This window comes from Xyrauchen texanus, chromosome 15 (genome assembly GCF_025860055.1).
Source record: "Xyrauchen texanus isolate HMW12.3.18 chromosome 15, RBS_HiC_50CHRs, whole genome shotgun sequence".
Classification (NCBI taxonomy): Eukaryota; Metazoa; Chordata; class Actinopteri; order Cypriniformes; family Catostomidae; genus Xyrauchen; species Xyrauchen texanus.
Window position 1 is genome coordinate 38,644,434 of NC_068290.1, and position 22,245 is coordinate 38,666,678.

Sequence of the window (22,245 nt, forward strand, 5' to 3'; positions counted from 1 at the left end):
GCCAAAATTGTGATGCAAATAAGCACATAAAGGCAGAATAAAAGTAATCCATAAGACTCCATTGGTTTAATCCATATCATTAGAAGTGAATCAAAGGTGTGGGTGAGAAATAGATTAATATTTAATTATATTTTTGCTAGATATTCTTCTCCTTGCCCAGTAGGAGGCATATACATGAATGTGAATCACCAAAAACACAAGAAGAAAGTGAAAGTTATTGACTGAGCAGGGAGGAGAATTTATAGTAAAAATTGACACAAATATTGATGCGTTTCTATCCCAAACCGATCAAATCACTTCTGAAGACATTGATTTAACCACTGGAGTCATATAAATTACTTTTATCCGGACATATGTGATTTTTGGAGTTTCAAAATATTGGCACCCATTCACTTGCATTATATGGACCTACAGAGCTGAAATATTAGTCTAAAAATCTTAATTTGTGTTCTGCAGAAGAAAGTAAGTCATACACATCTGGGATGGCATAAGGGTGAGTAATCGATGAGAGTTTTCATTTTTGGGTGATCTATTCTTTCAATAATTCCACACACATCCTTGTCCCACATGGTAACCATAATTTAACATTTATAAAGCAAGATGAATATCATAAGGTTGTTGCAATCACCTAACAGATGTCACTGGCAAGAAAATTTCAAAATAAATGTGCATCTTAAAACAAAATATACATTGATGTTCACACTTAAAATCAATGCATTGTATCATTGGTGTTTTGATCGATGCATTGATCCAGATCAATGGATCGTTACACCCCTACACTCTACCATTCTTATTGGTTAGAACGGCAGACCCATTATGACAGAAGTGTGTAATAACCTCACCCAAATCAAGTTATTTCAAGTCAGCTAGTGGGCCATCAACTTAAGCTAGTCAAAGGATGGCAAGACAGCTTTGAGATAAAAGGGCAACACAAGTTAATGAAAGGGTGGAGTTTAGAATTAGGGTAAGGGAATGGTGACCTGACCTTACTTTGGTGCTGGTTAGATGGGTAAGTGGCGGGGTAAACAAGAGGCAGGCACAGTGAGTGTGGCGTCAGGCCTCGATGAGGCATTTAACATCAAAACATTTTTTGTAACCTTCTGGACCGTCAAACAGCCAGCAGCCTGATGACACCCATTCACTTTCATTGTATGGACATACAGAGCTGAAATGTGCTTATAAACATCTTCATTTCGGTTTTGCTGAAGAACTAAAAGACAAACAAATCTGGGATGGCTTATAGGAGAGTCAATCATGAGTGAATGTTCATTTTTGGGTGAACTATTCCTTTAACACACTGCCACATGGGAATAGTCACGGTGCCACTTAGAGTCAAGGAAGGGTGGCTGATCCAAAAGCCAGTACATTGCTGACGTCAGGGGAGAAGGTTGTCACGTCATATGACAAAGTGTCTTTTGCTTAGCTGACCTAGCTAACGAAGCGCAAGTTTACCTGGCAGCATCAAGAGAAGATACAATAAAAAACGTTATTCTTTTCACAGTTGTCAAAACTCGTGAGGCCTTTGTGTTTGTTCCTAAACGCTTTTCCTCGTTAAATCCCTAAATTATCTTTATGGTTCAATGATGCTTAATTACAGGCATTTTCACGTCTATTGTGGAAGCCTCATCCCATTTATCTGCTCATTGAAGTTATTGTCTTCTGCTGTGGTGTTTTCTGGGAAAACTTTGCTTTGTTGAAGATTATTTAAATTGATAGTTTTTTTTCCTGTGTACTCCAAGTAAAATCTTTCTTTTGAAAACCAAGAAGAAAATGAGCCGTGGCTGAAAGGTTTGTAATGTTTCATATGTACAGCTGCTTTGTTTTGGTCATATTTATTGGTTGGCAGTAGCTCTGAATAAATATCACAAGCTATCTGGCAAAAGCTAGTGCTTGGATGACATTGTGGTCTAGTGTAAATATAAACTTCCTAGTCTAAGTTTCAGAACATTTTACGCCTCATACGGTTCTATCAGAGACATGTGTTATTTGTCACAAAAGGGTAAAAGCTGTTTTAACAATAGTTTATTAAATCATGTGATATTTAAAATGTAAACATTTTGAAAATAAAAAACCTTTTAATTCATAACTAGCAGTTATTCACAACAATGTTTGAAAAGCTGTTTTTGGAGAGCTTTTACTCTAAGTATTTTGGCCCATGGGTTAATGACTACCATCTTGCTTAACCGGCTTTGAACCCTCAAGAAAGGTAAAGCAGTTATCCGTACAGCAAGTTGTTCCAGGATTTGGGGTTTTGTAGTTTGCCTAGAGATAATGGTGACTTCCAAATGGCATCAACCAGTACAGTAATAAAACATTTCTGGTCAAAGATCTCTAATGAAATGGAAAGCACGGATATCAATCAAACACGGTCAGGATGTGGAGACTGAGATGACTGAAATATTACCAGTACGCACAATTACCTCCGTTATCCATACAGAACGATTTGACTTTGAAGCTGAACTCTACTGTGGCCTACTCACACTTTGACACAAGCCTGCCCTGCATTAGAAGCTTGACATCTAAAAAACTTTAAATTTCAGATCATTAAAATGTTTCATAACAACTGACTGATCATGATTATGTGTGATGTAACACATAATCATGATCAGTCATTGTTGTGATCATGATTATGTGTGACGTAACTATACAAAAACTTGTCAAAAAGGGGCCTCATTTTTAATTTAGTATTTGTTACGCCATAATTTGGTGGTATCTTGCTTTCAGATTCAACCAGGACAGAAACAGTGGGATGCATCCTTCTTTTCAAACAACAAGACAGAGTCTATAATGCAAATTTTTAAAAACAAACTATTTTAACTCGACACTGCGCATTAAAAAAAAATTGTATTGGGACTCATCCAGCCAGCTGCAGTTTGAAAATGCACGGTCAAGCCAGACGCAATAAAATTAGTGGTGGGGATAATATTGTAAAGGGATTAATGGAAAGGTGGCGGGGAGAACCGGCATGACAATATAAATAATAGTATTATATAACTGAAACAAAAAGAAACACACACAAAGGTGTCAGACAGCGGTCCGTAAATCTCTCTCTCTCTCTGTCACACTGCAGTCTCCAGTCGGCCTTTATCCCTCTCTGAGGCTTGATTAGTCTGATTAGGGGCCAGGTGTGCAGAATCACGACCCGGCCCCGCCCTCCGCCCTGCCACATATCCAGTATAAACATTTTAAATGGATATTTAACAGTGCTAATTTAGAAGTAATTCACAACTTCTTATTTCCAAATGCAAATATTATTTGAATAAAAGAAATACATTATTAAAAAAAAAATTAAAACGTTTTTTGTTGGCAAAATCACCATAACATTTCTGAAATGAGAGGAGTGCCAGGTTGTTCAGACTATCCCGAGACATTTCTGTTCTCAAGTAGTTTTAGAAAGTCTTAACTTGCTACCTGATATTTGCACAGGGTCCAAAATTAACTTAATATTAAGGCTGGTTATTGTTCCAGATTTCCAGATTCAATTTTATATTTTGTTTTCATCCTTTTGGTCACATTTTAGCTTTTGAACTCATATTCCATTAATAAATGTCTTGAAACTGCATTTATTATTTTGCATACATCTATTTGTTACATGTTTATTGTTTACATGCAATGATTATTCTATTTACAATGATCACCACTCTAAATGTCACTTTAAAGAGATAACTGCATCTGAGTGCAACAGTTGATTTTGTTCCTCACAAATTCCTTGAGTGGCTTAATGCGAGGAAAACTTCACATGTATCCCATGGAGTTCTGGAGAAAAATAACATTTACAGGCATAGACACGCATCTGATGGTAAATTTTGCACTGAAGTAAAATATATTTAGACCGTAGATGCATGAGTAGCAGCAGATGTTGACAGTTTGATTTGAATTGTGCACGTCACTTTATTCAACAAGCATCTGACTGTTGTTCACTGTTTAATGAAGATCATGTAATGCTGCAGTTGCTAATAATGTTACCTACCACCTGGGGAATATTTCAGTTTTATTTTCTCAACAAAAGCATTTTTTAATCTCACATTTGTCGAGTGCAGTGTGTTAATTTTGGATCGGGTATGGCTCACTTTTCTTTGGTTTAAAAAAAACCCTAAAAAATTGTCTGCTACCTCCTGCTCGTTCTCCACTCCTTTTTCTTTTGAAATGTCTGATTTTGGATTAATTAACAGACAGAAGCAATGTACATCATGACGTGTACTTAGTTTGGACCGTGTGCTAGCTGATGGACCAGACCACTTTTGCTTTTGATGAGGGGGTGGGGGTTGCTAACAAGGGAGAAAAACATTATTATAAGGGACATTTTTACAGGTGGAAAACAGACTCTTGCCACCTCTTATTCCAAACAAAAGCATGTTATTTCTGTATGTATATAACAAATGATAATATAATGGAATATCAATGATGCCTTTCTTTGGGCCTCTCTCCAGTGAGGGCCCATTACTCAGATCCATTGTTACCCATGCTCCCGGTAAAATGTAATAAGCCAAATTCTTCTATGTTTCGCAAAATTACGCATACAGTACATGCAAACAATACATTAATTCTTCCACTGAACGTGCCCCAGTGTTTATTCATAGCCCTCTTTTGCCACCCATCACCAGTCAAATTGACAGATTGTGGTCAAAACTGAAAAGTGTGAGGCATAGGATGAAAAGTATTTTTTAATAAAGTGAGTTTAAAGCTGAGCTCACTGTGGAACAAAAGTTAGTCCCCCAGGCTCAAGTGATTGATGAAGTGAAGCTAAATGAATCACTAGTGGTCCAGATACTTTGGATTGGTAGAGTGTTGGACATCCGACATGGGTTTCCATTTGACATACACTATTATTAAGAGATGAATTCAGACTTTTTCTAATGACAAAACCTCTCTTTTATGAAAAGCAAATTCAGAGATGGGGAAACATGCAGTAGAACGACCTCAGAGGAACACTTCTTAGTGGTAATTGCTAGGGATGTCATAAAATATATATATATATATTGATTGGCACGTTATTTTAATCGCTATATGTTTTGAGGCATCGATATATAAAAATTAGCCAACATTTAAAATAAAAGCCTGATTGGCGTGCTTTCCAATTTGCTCACTTGGCCTCTGTTTAACAGTCTGGCATAATAAGACCACAAGAGTGCAATATAGCATTTACTGAAGCTGGTCACGATCGATCACACACACACACACACACACACACACACACACACACACACACACACACACACACACACACACACACACACACACACACACACACACACAGGACGAGCTGAAGAAGCGCAGATGGGAATTTTGAGCTTCTACAAGAATGAACAAAGTGGCATTGATTAGCTTAGTGAAACTGGTGCAACTGCGCAACGTTTATTATGCAATTTCTCTGTATGTAGCCATGAATAGGTATTTCATTCAAGATGTCAAACCCCAAAAAGACATACTTGTAACTGAAAATACATTGTGTAGTCTCTATGGATGATACTTATCAACAATATATCATCCAGTGATGGCTAGAGTAAATATGTTTTGTGCTTTGATAATGATTTAGGTCGAATTTAAATGGAAAACTATGCCCTCCGTGGCACTTCAGAATGTTGATGCAGAGCATTGGCGGCATACCTTTGTATATAATAGATAATTGCTTTTAATTTTAGAATGTGCCATGTCATCCACCAGACACGTCCCTTGTGCAACTCCCTTTCATTTACCACACTGCTCACACTTTAACAAAGTTGTGTTGAGAAATATGTCTGAAGAGACAAAGACTATTGTGCAACGAGCAGCCCTATTTATATTTGAAAAATAATATATATATATATATATATATATATATATATATATATATATATATATATATATACACACATACATACATACATACATACATACATACATACATACATACATACATACATACATACATACATACATACATACATACATACATACATACATACATACATACATACATACATACATACATACATACATATATATATATATATATATATCTATCTATCTATCTCGATAATCATCGGGAAAATCTTCTGATTACTGACGCATGAAAAAGGCATTGATAACAAGCCTAGTAATTGCTTGCATCAATGTTACTATTAATACTTTGAATCTAGCGTCTTGTCGTACAAAGTAAGCAACTACTTTTTCAAAGCAATCAGAATTGAAAAAATACCTAGACTTACATTGAAGTTGGGTTGCCAGCAGGGATGTGAAAAACTACATATTTTCAAAATATACTTGTCATTGGCTAGTTTAGGGTCATGTACATCAGATATCGATCAAATAATAGATATCGATATTTTTTAGATCAAGATTCCTACTACTGGCAGAACAGTTTATTGTCATTGTGTAAAAATAATTCAATTCAAATGAAAAGCAATTAAAAACAAATCTTGTTAGGATCCAAGGACCCTGAAACAAGCTCTATTATTCAGTCAGTAAATTAAAAGTCTTTTAACAAAAATCTCTGAAGACACATAAGTCAGCATTGTAAGTGGTCATAAACACTGACTAGAGCAGTTCTCAAGTAACCAATCACAGAAGATGAATACGCACTAATAATGTTACCTTTCTTAAAAGTGGCTCCATTTTAATTTCCACTGTTCATCCATTTCATTTCAACCATTTCATAAGATATGAAGACTATAATTTAAAGCCTTGGTTTCTTTTACTTTCAATCGTCCCATTTATTCTTCTCTCATCCCAGGGCCAACAACCCTTTTAAGAGTCCTTAAGAATAGATCAAACGATTAAGCTAAGCTAAGGGCAAGCATCGCCAAAGTCATGGGAATGTACACTTCTAATGCATGTGAATTGAAGTCGTTTTGGATGAAATCATCCGCCAAATGCATAAATGTAAACTCGTAGAACAATCTGTGTGGTAAATTGATGAAACCTACTGAAAAACAGCAAAACTGCATCCTGGCATCATTCAGATTAAAATGAGTGATCCAAAAAATAGGCGAGTTAACAAAGCACTCCTAAAATGCCTCTCATTCCACTCCCTTGTTAACAAGTTTCAGGGCACTTAACCCTCATAGCCCTTTTCAACTGACATTGTTCGGGTACAGGTTCCTGGGCCAGTGCGTATTCTCAAACTGTTCCACCGCAGAAAAGGCAGTTCCAGGGCCGTGGTTCTGCACCAGCCCAAAAGCTTGCTGGTCTCTACGCAGGAACCGATTATGTCAGGGGACGGAAGACGGGATAATGTTGTCACCATGGTAAAGTTCTCAAACAACACTAGTAGCTACCGTCTGCAGCAAGGAGTACTTATTCACTCTATAACAACAATAATAAAAAAAAACACACAAAATTATCAGACATCAAAAGCGTTCAGGTAACACAACGAAACGAGTGCTCTACTTGCGATATGGTATTTACGAATATCCGAGATAAACTAGAGAGATCGCAATAGAGAAAAATACTCTACGAGAATGAAGATACAGCACGATATGATGAACGCTGCCTTCAATCGGACAACTGACCAAATCATAAACAAATTGAAAAACACTTAAGGGAGCACAGGGAATAGAAGAAGGACATAAGCAAACGCGACAGTGGATGGAGCAACAATGTTTTGAACTCAACCAGCCTGCCAACTAAACGGGACATTGAGTTCAGCCAGTAATGCACATGATAAACAGTGAATCGCCAGAGTCCTCTGCAGCTGATCTCAGTAAGTTGTTATATTTGCCAACTTTGTTAGCTTTTCTTACAATATTGTCATCTTATTTTGTGCATTGTTTAGTTCTGTAAGGGGATTTTTGAATAGCTACTCACTACTAAGTTTGGAAGATCGTGTCTATCTGTTATGAGAAACGATGGGATTCTCAATCAATAACATCATATGCTATGGCAAAAATCCAAATACAACCATCTGCTAAACCGATGTTAAAAATAATTCCACTGTAACGGTTTACAGAACTTGGCAAGTTAAGCCATAGTTCATACAATATAATGTAATTACATGTTGTCTTTAGTGCAGGTGTCATCTCTGACAACCTTGTTGAGCAATACAATAACAATGGATTGCATTAATCCGTATGTTTAAATATGTCCTCAAAAACAAAAGTAAAAGCTGTATACAAACACACGGTGATGCCCCATGTTTGTTTATATTTGAGGTAGTCACTTGAAACTACCACGTAGACAGTAACACGTTATGTCACCGTTCGGCTCTCAGGTCATTGGAAAAGCGCAGCCGGTTTACAAAACATTCCAGATTGTCCCAGCCGCAAACCAGCAGAGCACAGGCTCAGCATGAGATCCATTGTAATTTAGGTGGAAAAGGGCTGTCAGAGACCAAATTACTGAGCGCCTTTACATGCACGTTCTTACACAGATTATGCTTAATAGGCCGACAACATGTAAATGCATGACACGACTTTCCTTTATCGGTTTAAGGTCACAAACTGTGTAAGAATAAACCCATCGACATGGGTAGACTTTTGCCCATTACAATGATTCACATTGCATGTAAACACGGCAAACTTATCCTCTTATTCAATGTACGCACGACTCTTCGCGGTTTTATGTTAAACCTCATGTAAATGTAGCTTTCTTCCTTTGTCTGATTTTATTTTTTATTTTTTTAAACGAGATGAGTTATCAGTGTATTGTTGTGCATGTGCAATGGGCTTATTCATGAAAATGCCTCCTTGAAAGTGTTATTAGAGAGCCTCTGGTTATTAAACAAAATGGTAATTTTATGCAGGGTGAATTTAGGATACATTTGAATTTTAATAAATTTCAAAATTTTCTTAGAAAGTGGTAGAAGTTCTGAATTCAAAACACAATTTAACAAACAAAAGTACATAAAAATAGAAATAAAAAAAAAATGAATATTTTAAAATAATTAGGACTATTTATATTGATTATATATTTGCTGGAACAATAATAATAATAAAAATAAAAAAAGAACAATAAAAAAAATGCCCATCTCTGTGTAATGTAGTATATTTAATATACCATGAATACCATAAAACAAAGTTGTTGTTTTTTTAATTGACAGAACCGCACAGAAAACAGGTAGGAAAAAAAAGACCAGCGTCGCATATTTCGTTAAAAAAGTTGACATTTTCAAGGGATATAATACTTTTTTAATTGGTAAGGGAATTAAGATAAAACAATATTAAAGCTGAAATAATTTACCAATATGGAATTTCTGGGCCAATACCGATAACTGATAATCACAGCCCATTGTGGCTGATACCAATACACAGGGTTGGGAGGGTTACTTTTGAAATGTATTCCACTACAGATTACAGAATACATGCTGTCAAATGTCATTTGTAATGTATTCCGTTAGATTACTCAAGATCAGTAATATATTCTAAATACTTTGGATTACTTCTTCAGCACTGGTAGATTTTTTTATTTGTTTTGACTATAAAAACCTACAAAATACAAATGTTAAAAATACATTCTCTGAAAAACCCAAAAATCGTATGCAGTGTTGTTTCTAAAACAAGGTCAGTCAAATTGACCTTGTTTTAAGGAATCTTTGTACAAGAAAACAATACAAAAATTATTATCAAGAATATAATTTTTGCCCTAATATCAAATATCAAACTAGAAAAAAATAAATGAAGATCCAAAGTAAATTTTCTTGATGAAAAATATGTTCATGTCTGGTAACATGTGCATGTAAAATGGCTAGAAATAGCATTTCAACTTAGCATAAAGCTAACACAAGGTTTATTTCTCTGTCTGCTCATATGAATGTAAAGCATCATAAGAAAGTGTTTCACCGCTGTTCAAATGCACTTTGGATCACATCATTTATATGTATAAATGTTTTCCATCTGAAAGCACTAAATACTAAATGAAACAAATGACCAAAAATTGCAAAGTAATCTCTTCAGTAATTAATTATACTTTTTGAATGTAACTGTATTCTAATTACCAATTATTTAAATTGTAACTGTAGTGGAAATTTGGATAATGTATCATTCAATGGACTGCGTCAGCACTAAAAGCAAAACAATACATTTTCTACAAATTGTTTCAATTGGTGCGATTTCAGTGTATTTCTATCTTTATACTGTGGAATACTAGGTTTTGAAAATGTTAAAAAAAAATAGTTACATATTGTTTTATTTTCTAAGATGGAAAAAATGTATTTTGACAAGAAATAGAGGTCACTCACTTTCCATTTAATATTGTCAATGTCTGATATGTACACATTTCATAATAGCAATGTACTTTTTAACAGCTACAATGAAAATGCACTATACAAAATAAAATAAAAAATGATACCAAAAGGACATCGGTCATGGTGTGATAGAGATGTTGTTGATAAATAGCCTGCTTTTCATGGTGCCCTAATAAGTGTGTAAAGACTGATTCGCATCATAAGAAACTAGCGACTGGAATGAAACACCCTTGTTTCCTAGTTACCAAGAGTAGGCTTTGTAAACCGTACAAAATGGTTCAACCAAACAATAGCAGATGGAGTGTTTGAGAAACCTGTTATTATTTTTGCATTAGCTGGACCAGTCAGAAAGAAATCTATTTTTAGTATGAGTCGAGCTGAAAATTCAAAACATGTTTTATTGCTGATTTTATGCCTTGACCGCAGTTTGACAGATGTGGTCATCATATGGTAAGAACTGCTTAAAGATCCTTAAAACTTTATACTGTTGTGTTTCACTGAAGAATAAAAACCTTACAGGTTTGGAACGACATGAGGGTGAGTAAATAAAGACAGAATTTTCATTTTTGGGTATGACATTACTTTAAACAACATAAGCGTCAGCCATTGGAGAAACCAACAGTGCTGAATCTGAATGATTGCATTTCATTTGTTCTTCACAGAAAGAGCATCTTAGGTCCAAAATAATGTTCTGTGTATGTCACGCTAATTAAACGATCAATAAATCCACATTCCTCCAGCCATATGTCTGAAACAGAAAACTATTCTGCACTGAAGTATTTCAGACACTTAGCATACCTCAGGGACAACATGGAAGGGAAGGAGAAAGCACAAAAAAAAAGTCTTCAGTCAACAGCTGCAATATATCAAGCAACATCTGGCCGTTTCAATAACTCAATTATTAATTTTAAAGGCCTTGATATAATGCAGACTACACTGAGATATGACAATCTCACTGACCTCTTCCATATCTAACCTGCTTTGAGCAATCAAAAATCACAAGTGTTCTCTACAGAGCACAAACTGCCATTCAAAAAGGAAAATAAATATCATGGACTGACAGTTATAACAAACAGAAATACAGTAAATTGTTGTCCGACCTCTTCTGAAGCGGCTCATAAACGGCGTTGTCATGCGTAACCTGTTCGTTTTCACAACACTTATCAGTATGCACCAATCACAGTAGTTTACGATTACTGCAGAAATATTTTTATAATGACAATTCTATAATGATTTTAATTCATCCATTTGTACAGATTATAAAAGATACAGAGATAATACTGGGTATACCTCTGGATTGTGTGTGTTCCTATTAAGATTACCCTCCAGCTTGTTAGCGATTGCTCATATTGCGTGACTGTCAAATCTGTACTCCTGCAAAACCTGTAACAGATTTTCATCGCTTAAATGGTCTAAACTGGCTTCTTCCTATTGTGAAAAATTCAGTTGGTTGTATAAACATAGCTATTCATTCATTTTTATAAACCTTGAAACTCCTAACTTATCCTTAAGGTGAACTTTTCCTAACCTTAAGAAATACTTAGGAACATGGCAGTTAAGGGGCTTTATGCAAAACTTAACTTAAGAGCACACTTAAAAATACCTTAATACTTAAGGGAAATCTAAGAGATTGTGACATTTTACCCCCAAAAAAACCCTTAAGTAACACTTAAGTCTTTTTTCCTGCAACACCCTTGAGTTTAATGAGTGAAGGAGGGCTATTTAATCTTAAGGGAAAATTACACTTAAGGTGATTTATGCAACCGGGCACAATTATTATATTAGGCATTTAGTAACATAAAATGTATTATTATTAGAGATGCACCGATGCTACTTGGTAGTACTTGTATTGGGGCGATACTGTGGGGTAAATACAAATAGTTGGTATCATTATCATCCTTTCATATTTCAAAAGAACATTACCATAATGACGTGGTTGCACCTGCAGTGCAAGGCGCTTTTAAGACCTGTTTGAAATCACAAGAACCATTTTGGTATTTAAACCATTTAAATCTAGAATATCACATTTCATGATACATTTTTAACCGATATACGTGTATGTGTGAAAGAAGAGTAAAGAAACAGCAAGAATAGAAAGAAAGAAGACCTTTTGAAGCTAGCATATGAATTTTCACCCATCTTTACATGATATATGTAGTTTCTTTTTCTCTCCGTATGCTTGTGTTTAAGTGAGAGGGAGAGCGAAAAAGAGCACTTTCATCAGACACACGCGGACAGTCGTTGTTGTTCTAAACACTGCGAAAATAAAAAATGATATACACTGGCAGCCAAAAGTTTGGAATAACGTAAAGATTTTGCTGTTTTGTTACTTTAATTCACCAAAGTGGCATTCAACTGGTCACAAAGTATAGTCAGGACATTACTGATGTAAAAAAACACCATCACTATTTGAAAAATTTTCCTAGACAGACCCCATTTCCAGCAGCCATCACTCCAACACCTTATCCTTGAGTAATCATGCTACATTGATCATTTGGTACTAGATCAAATTACTTGCCATTATATCAAACAATGTTGAAAGATATATGGTTTGTTAAATGAAGCTTAACTTTGTGTTTGTTTTTGAGTTACAGTATGCAATAGAGTGGCATGTCTTAAGGTCAATATTAGGTCAAAAAAAGGCAAAAAAAGAAACAGCTTTCTCTAGAAACTCGTCAGTCAATCATTGTTTTGAGGAATGAAGGCTATACAATGCTTGAAATGGCCAAAAAACTGAAGATTTCATACAAAGGTGTACACTGCAGTCTACAAAGACAAAGTACAACTGGCTCTAACAAGGACAGAAAGAGATGTGGAAGTCCAGATGTACAACTAAACAAGAGGATAAGTACATCAGAGTCTCTAGTTTGAGAAATAGATGCCTCACATGTCCTCCGCTGACAGCTTCATTGAATTCTACCCGCTCAACACCAGTTTCATGTACAACAGTAAAGAGAAGACTCAGGGGTGCAGGACTTATGGGAAGAATTGCAAAGAAAAAGACACTTTTGAAACAGAAATACAAAAAGAAAAGGTTTGAGTGGGCAAAGAAACACAGACATTGGACAACAGATAATTGGAAAAGAGTGTTATGGATCTTAAACTCAATGTGCTTTTGTGGGATCAGCTAGACTGCAAGGTGCGTGAGAAGTGTCGACAAGGCAAGTGCTGCAGGAAGTGTGGGGTGAAATGTCACCTGATTATCAGGACAAATTGACAGCTAGAATGTCAAGGATCTGCAAAGCTGTCATTGCTGCACGTGGAGGATTTTGTGATGAGAATTCTTTGAAGTAGTTTAAGACGTTTCTAGTAATTTTTCACATTATTAATGTCCTGACTGTACATTGTGAATGCCAATTTGGTGAATCAAAGTACCAATTTCCTTACATAAGTATAATATCTGCACAAACTTTTGGCCACCATTGTATGTGCACGTATAAAGGCGACTTTCTGTTAATTTACTTAGCCCAACAATAACACAAGATAAAGCAATCAAACAAACGTTGAACACTTTCAGGCTGAATGCAACAAACCCAGAACTATCAATCAATACTAAATTTTCATTGCCCACTCCATGAGTGCACAGAATAATATGCATTAAATTGTAGCTGGGCTACTTTTCAAAGTAAGCTACACCCTGGTAAAATGGTCCAGAATGTAATTTTTTTTATTACTGAAAAAGATAATATTGGCTTTTTCAAGGTATCAAACGTACATACACAAACAGAATGGCATCCGAATACAAAAATGTTTTTTACTCGTATCAGTACTCTGTATCGTTCTATAGAAATTGGTATCGGTGCAACTCTAATTAGAGGACACCTTTTGTATCCATTTTCTTATTATTATTTGTCCTCCCTAATGTGAGTTTATGGCAGCTTATAGAACCGTTCATATGACAATCCTGAAAATAAAAAATATGTTTTCTTTTTAACAAATCTTTTGAACCACTTTGAGCCGCACAGAAAGGATAATACAGAATTTAGATTTTCGGCTTTGTTTTAAAGTTACGGCATCACAAAATGAATGAGGTCGACGTGAAACAGGATGTGAGGCTGTATCTCTGCAACGCTTTGTCCTATCAAAACAAAACTTGGTATGCTCAGGACCATGGTCTGAGGGTACATGCAAAGTTTGGTGACATCATAACCTATGGGTCAAGAAATTAGAAAAATTGCTATTTTTGCCCATAACTTTTGAACTATGTCCTAAATCATGAGCTTGGTATCTATGGACTCGTTGGGTCATGAGGATTTCAACAATTCCAATTATTCCCATGTCTATACTGCCTCTGCCCTTTTTCATTTAATTAAAAAGTGATATATCTTTTGAATCCATAGTCAGATTTAAAAGAAAATTGGTATGCATCATACTGATGTCCTGAGGATACCTGAGCAGTTTGGAGATGTGCCAACACCCCCTATAGTTCAAAAGATAGCATACATTTGTGTGCTGACTCTAAACTCGCCATGTATTTTTGCCATGGCTGAGATGTGTAAACTGAGTGGTACAGTGTGTAAAGTTCTGGGTTATAGTTCAAAATGTTGTGGGTTCAAATTCCCACCTAGACCAGTATTAGTTCAATTTCTATTTTACTGGAGGTCTTGGAGTTGTGCTTACTGAATAGTTCCAGGACTTGTCCCCAAATAAAATCGACTTGACTTGACTTGATAATAACTGCTGATTGCAAATATTCTTCTTATTCTTCTGCCTCCTTCCTCCCAAACGAAAGTTTATGACACCATTATGATCCATACGAAGGAAAATGATGTAATTTGGCAAACTGATACTTGTGGGCACGAATAGCCCCCAAGGTTTAGGGATTCTAGGCTAAACTATATAGCGCCACCACCAGCTCAAAAATCACTTTTCTTTTGTTTCTAACTTTTGAACTGTTTAGTCTAGACTTCCTCTGACTATTCTTCTCATGGTGATTTTAATGCACCGCTTACATTAAAACTCCAACAATTACAGGGGCAGCCATGTAGGATTGTGATGTTTTTTTCGCAACTACTCTTACCAAAAATAATTTAATTATTAAATTCTCCTTCAGTCCAAGCCACAAAAAAATGACTGATCATTATTTATTTTTTTATTCAAATCTGGAAATCTTTACTTTAAACTGTTAGAAATGTATGTCAATATTAAGCTGACTGTGGCAACTGCTGTGCTTGCTTAAATAATTGCAAAATATATTTCTATGTCCCTCTGGTGGCTATTTACCTTGTGGCAGTGTGATGCAGTGGACTGTGCACTGAACTATGGAACGGAAAGGCGTAGGTTTGATCCCGTCATGGGGTGACATGTGCAGTAGTGTGGGTTGCTTTGAATGTCATACACTTGCAATGTATTGTGCTTACTATGGTTCAATGTTTGCCATTTCCATGCTCAGCCTCATAATTGCTGTTTGCAGCATTATTTATTGTTACTATTATTGTTGATATTATCAGAATGTTATGCAATGGTAATACATTCATCACTTTCATGTGTTATTTTAAGGCAGTTTAACGTGTAATGGACAAAAATATTTGCCAATATGAAAATGCTAATATTGAAACCAGAGTGCTTTGCATTCACAATGCACGTTAATACTTGTATAGTGTAAAAAGAGCTATTAGCTTGCATTTCGAACAGCTACTTGTTGATCAATATAAAGAATCATAACATGGATTGTTGGCATGTCATAAAATATCAATAAATCGATCATTTAATTTTGAGGCATCGATATATTAACTTCAGCTGACATTTAATTAGAAGCCTAATTTGTGTGCTTTCCAATTCACTCAGTTGAGCTTCTCCTGAATGTCTGGCGTAATAGCATTGGGAGACCACAAGGGAGTAATACATTTACTGAAACGGGTTGCAAGGCACAGGTATCACAACACAGGAAGGCTATTTTAGAGCTCCCTGCACAGGACGCTTACACACAAAAGTTACAAAGGTTTTTCTACGTACTTAGAAGTTAAAGTTACGTTCTTAGGTTTGCAGGTTAGAGTATGAAATTAGTTTAACTACAAAACGATTAGAAATTATTATGTAATTTCTCTGTATGTAGATTCATAGAAAATAATTTCTCATTTTAGAATGTGCCATGTTATCCAGACACATCTGTTATGCAACCCCCTTTAATTTATCATGCCGCTCACACTTTACCAAATTTCTGTTGAGAAATATGTTTGAAAACACAAAGACTATTGTGCAATGGGTAGCCCAATTTATACCTGAAAAAAATCTTGATATATATCGAAAAACATCGGGAACATCTTTCATTTATCGATGAGTGCAAAAGGCATCGATCCCAAGCCTAATCAATTATGTGTTCAAAAAATATAGTCGTATTCTCTATCTTCACTGATATCTCACCTGCTGCTCTGTACAGGATTTTTGGCTCGAAAAAGATGCAGGGGTTTTTATCAGCAATACAGGACAAAAGAAGACCCTTGGACTGAACCGGGCCTCTCGGCACAACAATCTAAAAGACAAAAAAAATTAAATAAAATCAGGGCTGTCAATTTAACACGTTAAAGAAGCACTCAGTAATATTAGCTTATGTCGCCCTGACAGCGAGCCGTGGAGATGCACAATCTTGCAGTAAACACTGTAGAAATAAGATATTTGCAGTAAACAATGATTAATTTATTCTGTGAGTGAAAGCATCCAGTTATAAGGCATTATTAAGATAAAGCAAGTCATATTTGGCAAACAACGTGTTTAGTTCACCTTAATTCCAGGACAATGAGCGAAGAAGGCCTCTGGACTCTGGGAGTGATAAAGTGAGCCGTGACCCACACAACCCCACGGAGCTCTGATGGTCAGGTTTCCACAGTCAAACATGTTCCCCGAACGGTACCGATACTTGGCTGCTTCATTTACAATCTTCAAAAAGCATAAAAAGGCAGAGACCGAAAAAGGACGTTACATTTGCACAAAATAAAAACATCAATATCAACTTGCATCTGTGGGCAATAAAAGATGTGCTCCACCTCCCTGATGAAGTTGTGTCCAAAGCTCCACTCGTAAAATGTTTTTTAGTTAAAAGGCTATTTTTCCTTAAATTTTTGCCAAAGCTTTTTCTAATAAACCATGCGTGAAGCCAGGAAATTCTCTGACATTGTTCCTTCCAAGTAGATGTTGTCAAGCAAAGTAAATTGCAGTTTTACAGACTCTAAAAGGGAGCATAATTAACAGAGTTGTGCACCAATCAAAACAATACTTCAAGAAACATTAGATGAATAAAGTAATGTTTGAATTTCCAGAGAAATCTGTACTTAAAGCTGCTCTGCGTAAGATGTTTGGGTTACAATGAACAAATTCCCATTATTGAGTACATAAACAATCAGTGTTCAAAACATTGTCCTTATCTTACCCCGATTCACTACGGTAAGCCTATAAAAATTATTTGTATTTTGAGCTGTCGGGTTTGATTTGCCGTGAAATCCTGGCTTATGGCATCATCCTTGCATCATTACATCATGTACGCACACACAGGAAATAAGTGCCGGCTGTCATGTTCCGGCTGGACAAACTACTTTTTTTTAATGAGGAAACAATACTCAGTGCACCTTTATCCTGATTTTTGCCTATCTCTGATAATTACATTACAATATTTTAGGGATTTACAGTATGATGATGAGGAGAATGAAGAATGGACTTGTGAAAGAGACAGATATGTTAGAAATTGTCCAGGCTCTTATGCTCTGGCCACTGGTGGCTCATTTGTTGGATGTAGAGCAGGGGTTCTCAACGAGGGCGGTACTGCCCCCCAGTAGGCGTTCAAAGGATGCCAGGGGCACTGAGAGCAAATTAGCAGAGAGGGGGGCATTAGGTTACAAATGGGGGGCGTTTATCAGTCATGTTTATCAAATTTATCATCAAGATCCTGTATGCATTAAAATGTTTATCTAGACTCCATTATACGGGTTGACGCATCTGAAGTATCTGGTTTAGCAGCGTCAAATAGACAAGCGAAGTCAGAACCTCCACTAATGCACCTGTATGGGTCGGTAGATGGATACGGTTTAATGGACAGCCTTGAATTTACTATAGTAACACTAATTGTACTTTAGGCTGAAATAGATTCATAATACATATTATCATATCACTACTTCAGCTCTATTAAATTTGTCATAGGCTACATTAGGGGAGTGAGGGAATATAATGCATTTTGTTACAACTTTTAAATGTTTAAAGATTCAGGCTTCCATGTGCTTACTATGGTCTTGTTACAAATACCACTGTTAAAACTATAAAAATAAAATTACAATTTTAATGGATTTATTACCTGATCAAATGCTGGGTAAATGTAGTCGGCAAACTGAATCTCTGCGATAGCGGTGGCTCCTGCAACAGCTGCACCAATCCCGAATCCCACAATGCCTTGTTCACACAGTGGCGTGTTAAATACACGGTCTTTACCTGATGTGAAAAAGGCAAATGTCAATGTATTCCGCAATTGTATGAGAACTTAATAGCCCCATTTACACCTGAGATTACTTGCGATGGGATTTCATTGTGGGGAGGGTCTCTCATTACATTACTTGCACTGTAAACCCTAATGTTGTCATTCCTGGAAAAATCCAGTTGTCTAAATTGAGTTTTTGTCTCATAACTCAAATATCAATGTTCCTTGAACTGCACCGGTCAAGCATTTACCCATATTTCAATACTTGCTTGTTTTTATTATTGGGGGGTTACCTCCCTCTATCCCCCCGGAATCTATGCCCCTGCCCATACCAAACTTTTAACCTCAAACCACAAACACTGGCTCAACTCACCATTTATTTTATACTTGAATTAGGTAACAAAACAACACAGTACAAGATACTTTTATTTAACTTCATTAACACACATTAAAACATGTGAAACGGAGAGTAGTGTGGTAAAATCACTCACTAAGCTTGTCTGAGTAAAGACCAATATACCAACTCCAAACCTCTATGGACAAGTTGGAAAAAGAATCACCATTGGCTAGTAAATTTTTGTTTTTACATGCCAGACTTTGACGACATGCAATCATAAAAACTATATTAAGCAAACCGAGAAGTGAGCATCTTTACAAATATATTCATATATATGACTCCTCATATAGTATGCAAGATTGTACATTTTATCTTTACATATTTAGCTTTTTATCATTTCGATCACATTTTTGATTTTTTAAAAAGTACAAATTTCACATTCTATCAATTAATATGATGTCATGAAATTACATTTATAGTAAACAATAATCATACAAGCCATTTAAACATTTTGTGCAAATATTTAGAAGAAATGTACAAGAATTCCACATATAACAATTTCATAATTGTATTATTGAAATAATAATTTAAGTACCACGTTAAAACAGTAGGTTTTGTAAAAACTCCTGCATTGATGCTGCACGAGATTATATTTTGAATTCTTCCATATAAACAATGTTTGTTGAAGTTCAAATATTTCATAATGTATGATGTCCCTTTTAAGATGCACTCAGTAATTTTTTCTTGAAAAAAAAAAAATTAACTCCTAAAAACATGAATTGTAATTTTGCAATATATGTAGGAAATCATGAGCACTCACATTAAAATGAAGTCATATCAGTAAAAGCTGTTTTATTCTACATGGAGAGGGTCCACACATGGGGGCGGCCATGTTAGAATCACATGACCAACCGAATACTACTCGCTTAACCTCTTAACCTCGCAGTTTTTTGGGCTGCCGCCTGAAATTTTACACCCTCAAATTTAAAAGCTCCCTGTTCACACATATAAGGGACTCGTTTTACAGATAACCCCTACATTTTAAGAAATTATTGAAACAAATAATAAATAACATTGTATATGTTTACAATTTTATGATAGACATAAAATTTTTCAAATAAATAAAAACATTAAAATAAAATGTTGTTTTAATGTTTAAAGTTAAAAGCATGCCATTTCAGTTCTGTGTCTCCAATTTTCAAGAAAAAAGTACTATTTTATTCCACTGGATGGCAGAAAGTACCAGAAAAATATTTTTTCCTCCATCACCTTATACTGATCTGAAATGTTGGTGGTGTTCTAACGAATTTTAGCGTTCAACCATAGACAACAAGTCTTTTTATGAAGTGCTGAGAGCTTCCACACTGTTTTGTTGAATATCTTTGCTTCTGAGTTGTCTAGAAGCCCAATCTAGGTGGAAAGCAGAGAATCCAGCTTTACAATATTGTGTAACATTTCATCTTCTATAGATGATGAACCTATTTTGCTGATGATTTGTTTCTCATACTTTTTCTACCAGACTTCATATTTTGTTGTAAATTAGTTTTTTACACAACACTGTATTATTTACCCAAGCAAGCTAACAAACAAGCAAACAAGTAATTTCTTTAACTCATTTTAAAGCTAACAACCCATGGTAAGATTTGATAAAGATTTGAGGATATTTGGGGCTTACAGATCAGTGGTCAACAAAGAAAATAGACGTTTGCATTTTATACCCTTCCGAAATGAAATTTCACTTTGTGATATTTTTTTAAATAATTCAAACTGTGGTATTATAGCAAAAAAAGGTGACTATACAGCCACAGTCACGGAAACGACGGATATCTGAAAACATGTCATCTGAGTAGATAAGAGCCATATATCTTATGCTGTTGTTTTGACTTATTGGAAACATTGATGTTTTTAAATAAATTACGTTACAAAATTAGGCAAAGTTCATTAACATTATACATAGTTAACGCAAGTGAAAAGTCTGCACCGATTAAAGTATAATTATTGTATTTCACTACACACACACAAAACTTAATTTAAACAAATGAAAATACATTTGATTTTATAGTTGTTTAATTTTGCCATTAATGCAAAGTGATTTCTTTCTTCACTAACTCACTGAAGTGACTGCGCACAGTGAAAACAATTCAAATATGTGGTTATATCACATGTATGTATTTGTCTAATAATGGATGTTGTTATTAATAATTTTTATGCTGTATTACAGCCACAAGTGGGCGCTATGCACACGTCATCTCTATCGGCGCTCAGGGACGCTTCCCAGCTTGCATGGGAGAGAGTAAAGATGCTAAAATAGATAAATAAATACAATAATGTGTTTGGCAGTAATGTAATACAGTAATGGCAGTTTTTAGCAGTATTATTTTAATCATTATGAAAATAAACTTTATATTAAACATAACAAACAGAATTAAGATTTATTGTATATATATATACCATTTTATAAGAATAGCAAGTATTATTATTGTTGTTATGATTATTTTCATCCTATATGTAAGATAAAAATACAAATGTGACGAACTTATTTCTGCGTCATCTCCAGCGGTCTCTCTGACACTCCGTGTAAACCAAATTCCCTGCACTCATTTCGTTCACTCCTTACCTGATATATTACACTGACAGACATCCACTATAGGGGAAATAGTGCATGAGTGAACAAGTGACCGATTTCGGACATAGCTAAAAATGTATTAAATATTGATCTGTTTCTCACACATACCCATCATATCACTTCTGAAGGTATAGATTTAACCACTGAAGTCATATGGGTTATTTTTATGCTGTCTTTATGTTCTTTTTGCGGTGTCAAAATGTTGGCACAAATTCACTTGCATTGTATGGACCTACACAGCTGAAATATTCTTATAAAAATCTTAATTGGTGTTCTGCAGAAGAAATCAGGGTGAGTAAATGATGAGAGAATTTTCATTTCATTACAAGTGCAATGTAAATGTAATTATGGCATATCGCGGCTCAACTAAAGCAATGGTGACAGTGCGATCACGCCACCTCAGGACCCACTGCAGCCAAACAAGGTAAATTTCCTTTAAGAGTGTGTTGCGTGCTCACGAGAAATAGCACACAATAAAACATTAGGCTGAATCCAGCTTCTAAAACACCAACTTTTTATTCAGTAAAAGGATCGCTGTGCTTAAGTTCTTCACCACTACACAACTCAATCACTGGCAAGTGAAATCTGAACATTTACTCACCAGTTATATTTTAGTCAAATAGCATGACATTTGGTCGCATATGCAAGTGATTTATTTGCAAAATAGAGGGCTGAACTTATTAAATCTGGTCATTTTCGCACAGCACGCGGAAGGAAACCAT

At 35.4% G+C, this 22,245-nt stretch overlaps 1 protein-coding gene across 1 annotated transcript in view; it reads right to left on the bottom strand.

Annotated features, from left to right (window-relative positions):
- Positions 1 to 22,245, bottom strand: part of bckdhb (branched chain keto acid dehydrogenase E1 subunit beta) — a 100,174-nt gene that overhangs the window by 67,765 nt on the left and 10,164 nt on the right. Inside the window, exons 4-6 of the mRNA XM_052144113.1 lie at positions 18,441 to 18,574; positions 16,880 to 17,035; positions 16,523 to 16,631 (exon numbers count right to left, since the gene is read on the bottom strand). Of these exons, the coding sequence (XP_052000073.1) occupies positions 16,523 to 16,631; positions 16,880 to 17,035; positions 18,441 to 18,574 (399 nt within the window). The remainder of the gene's footprint in view (positions 1 to 16,522; positions 16,632 to 16,879; positions 17,036 to 18,440; positions 18,575 to 22,245) is intronic.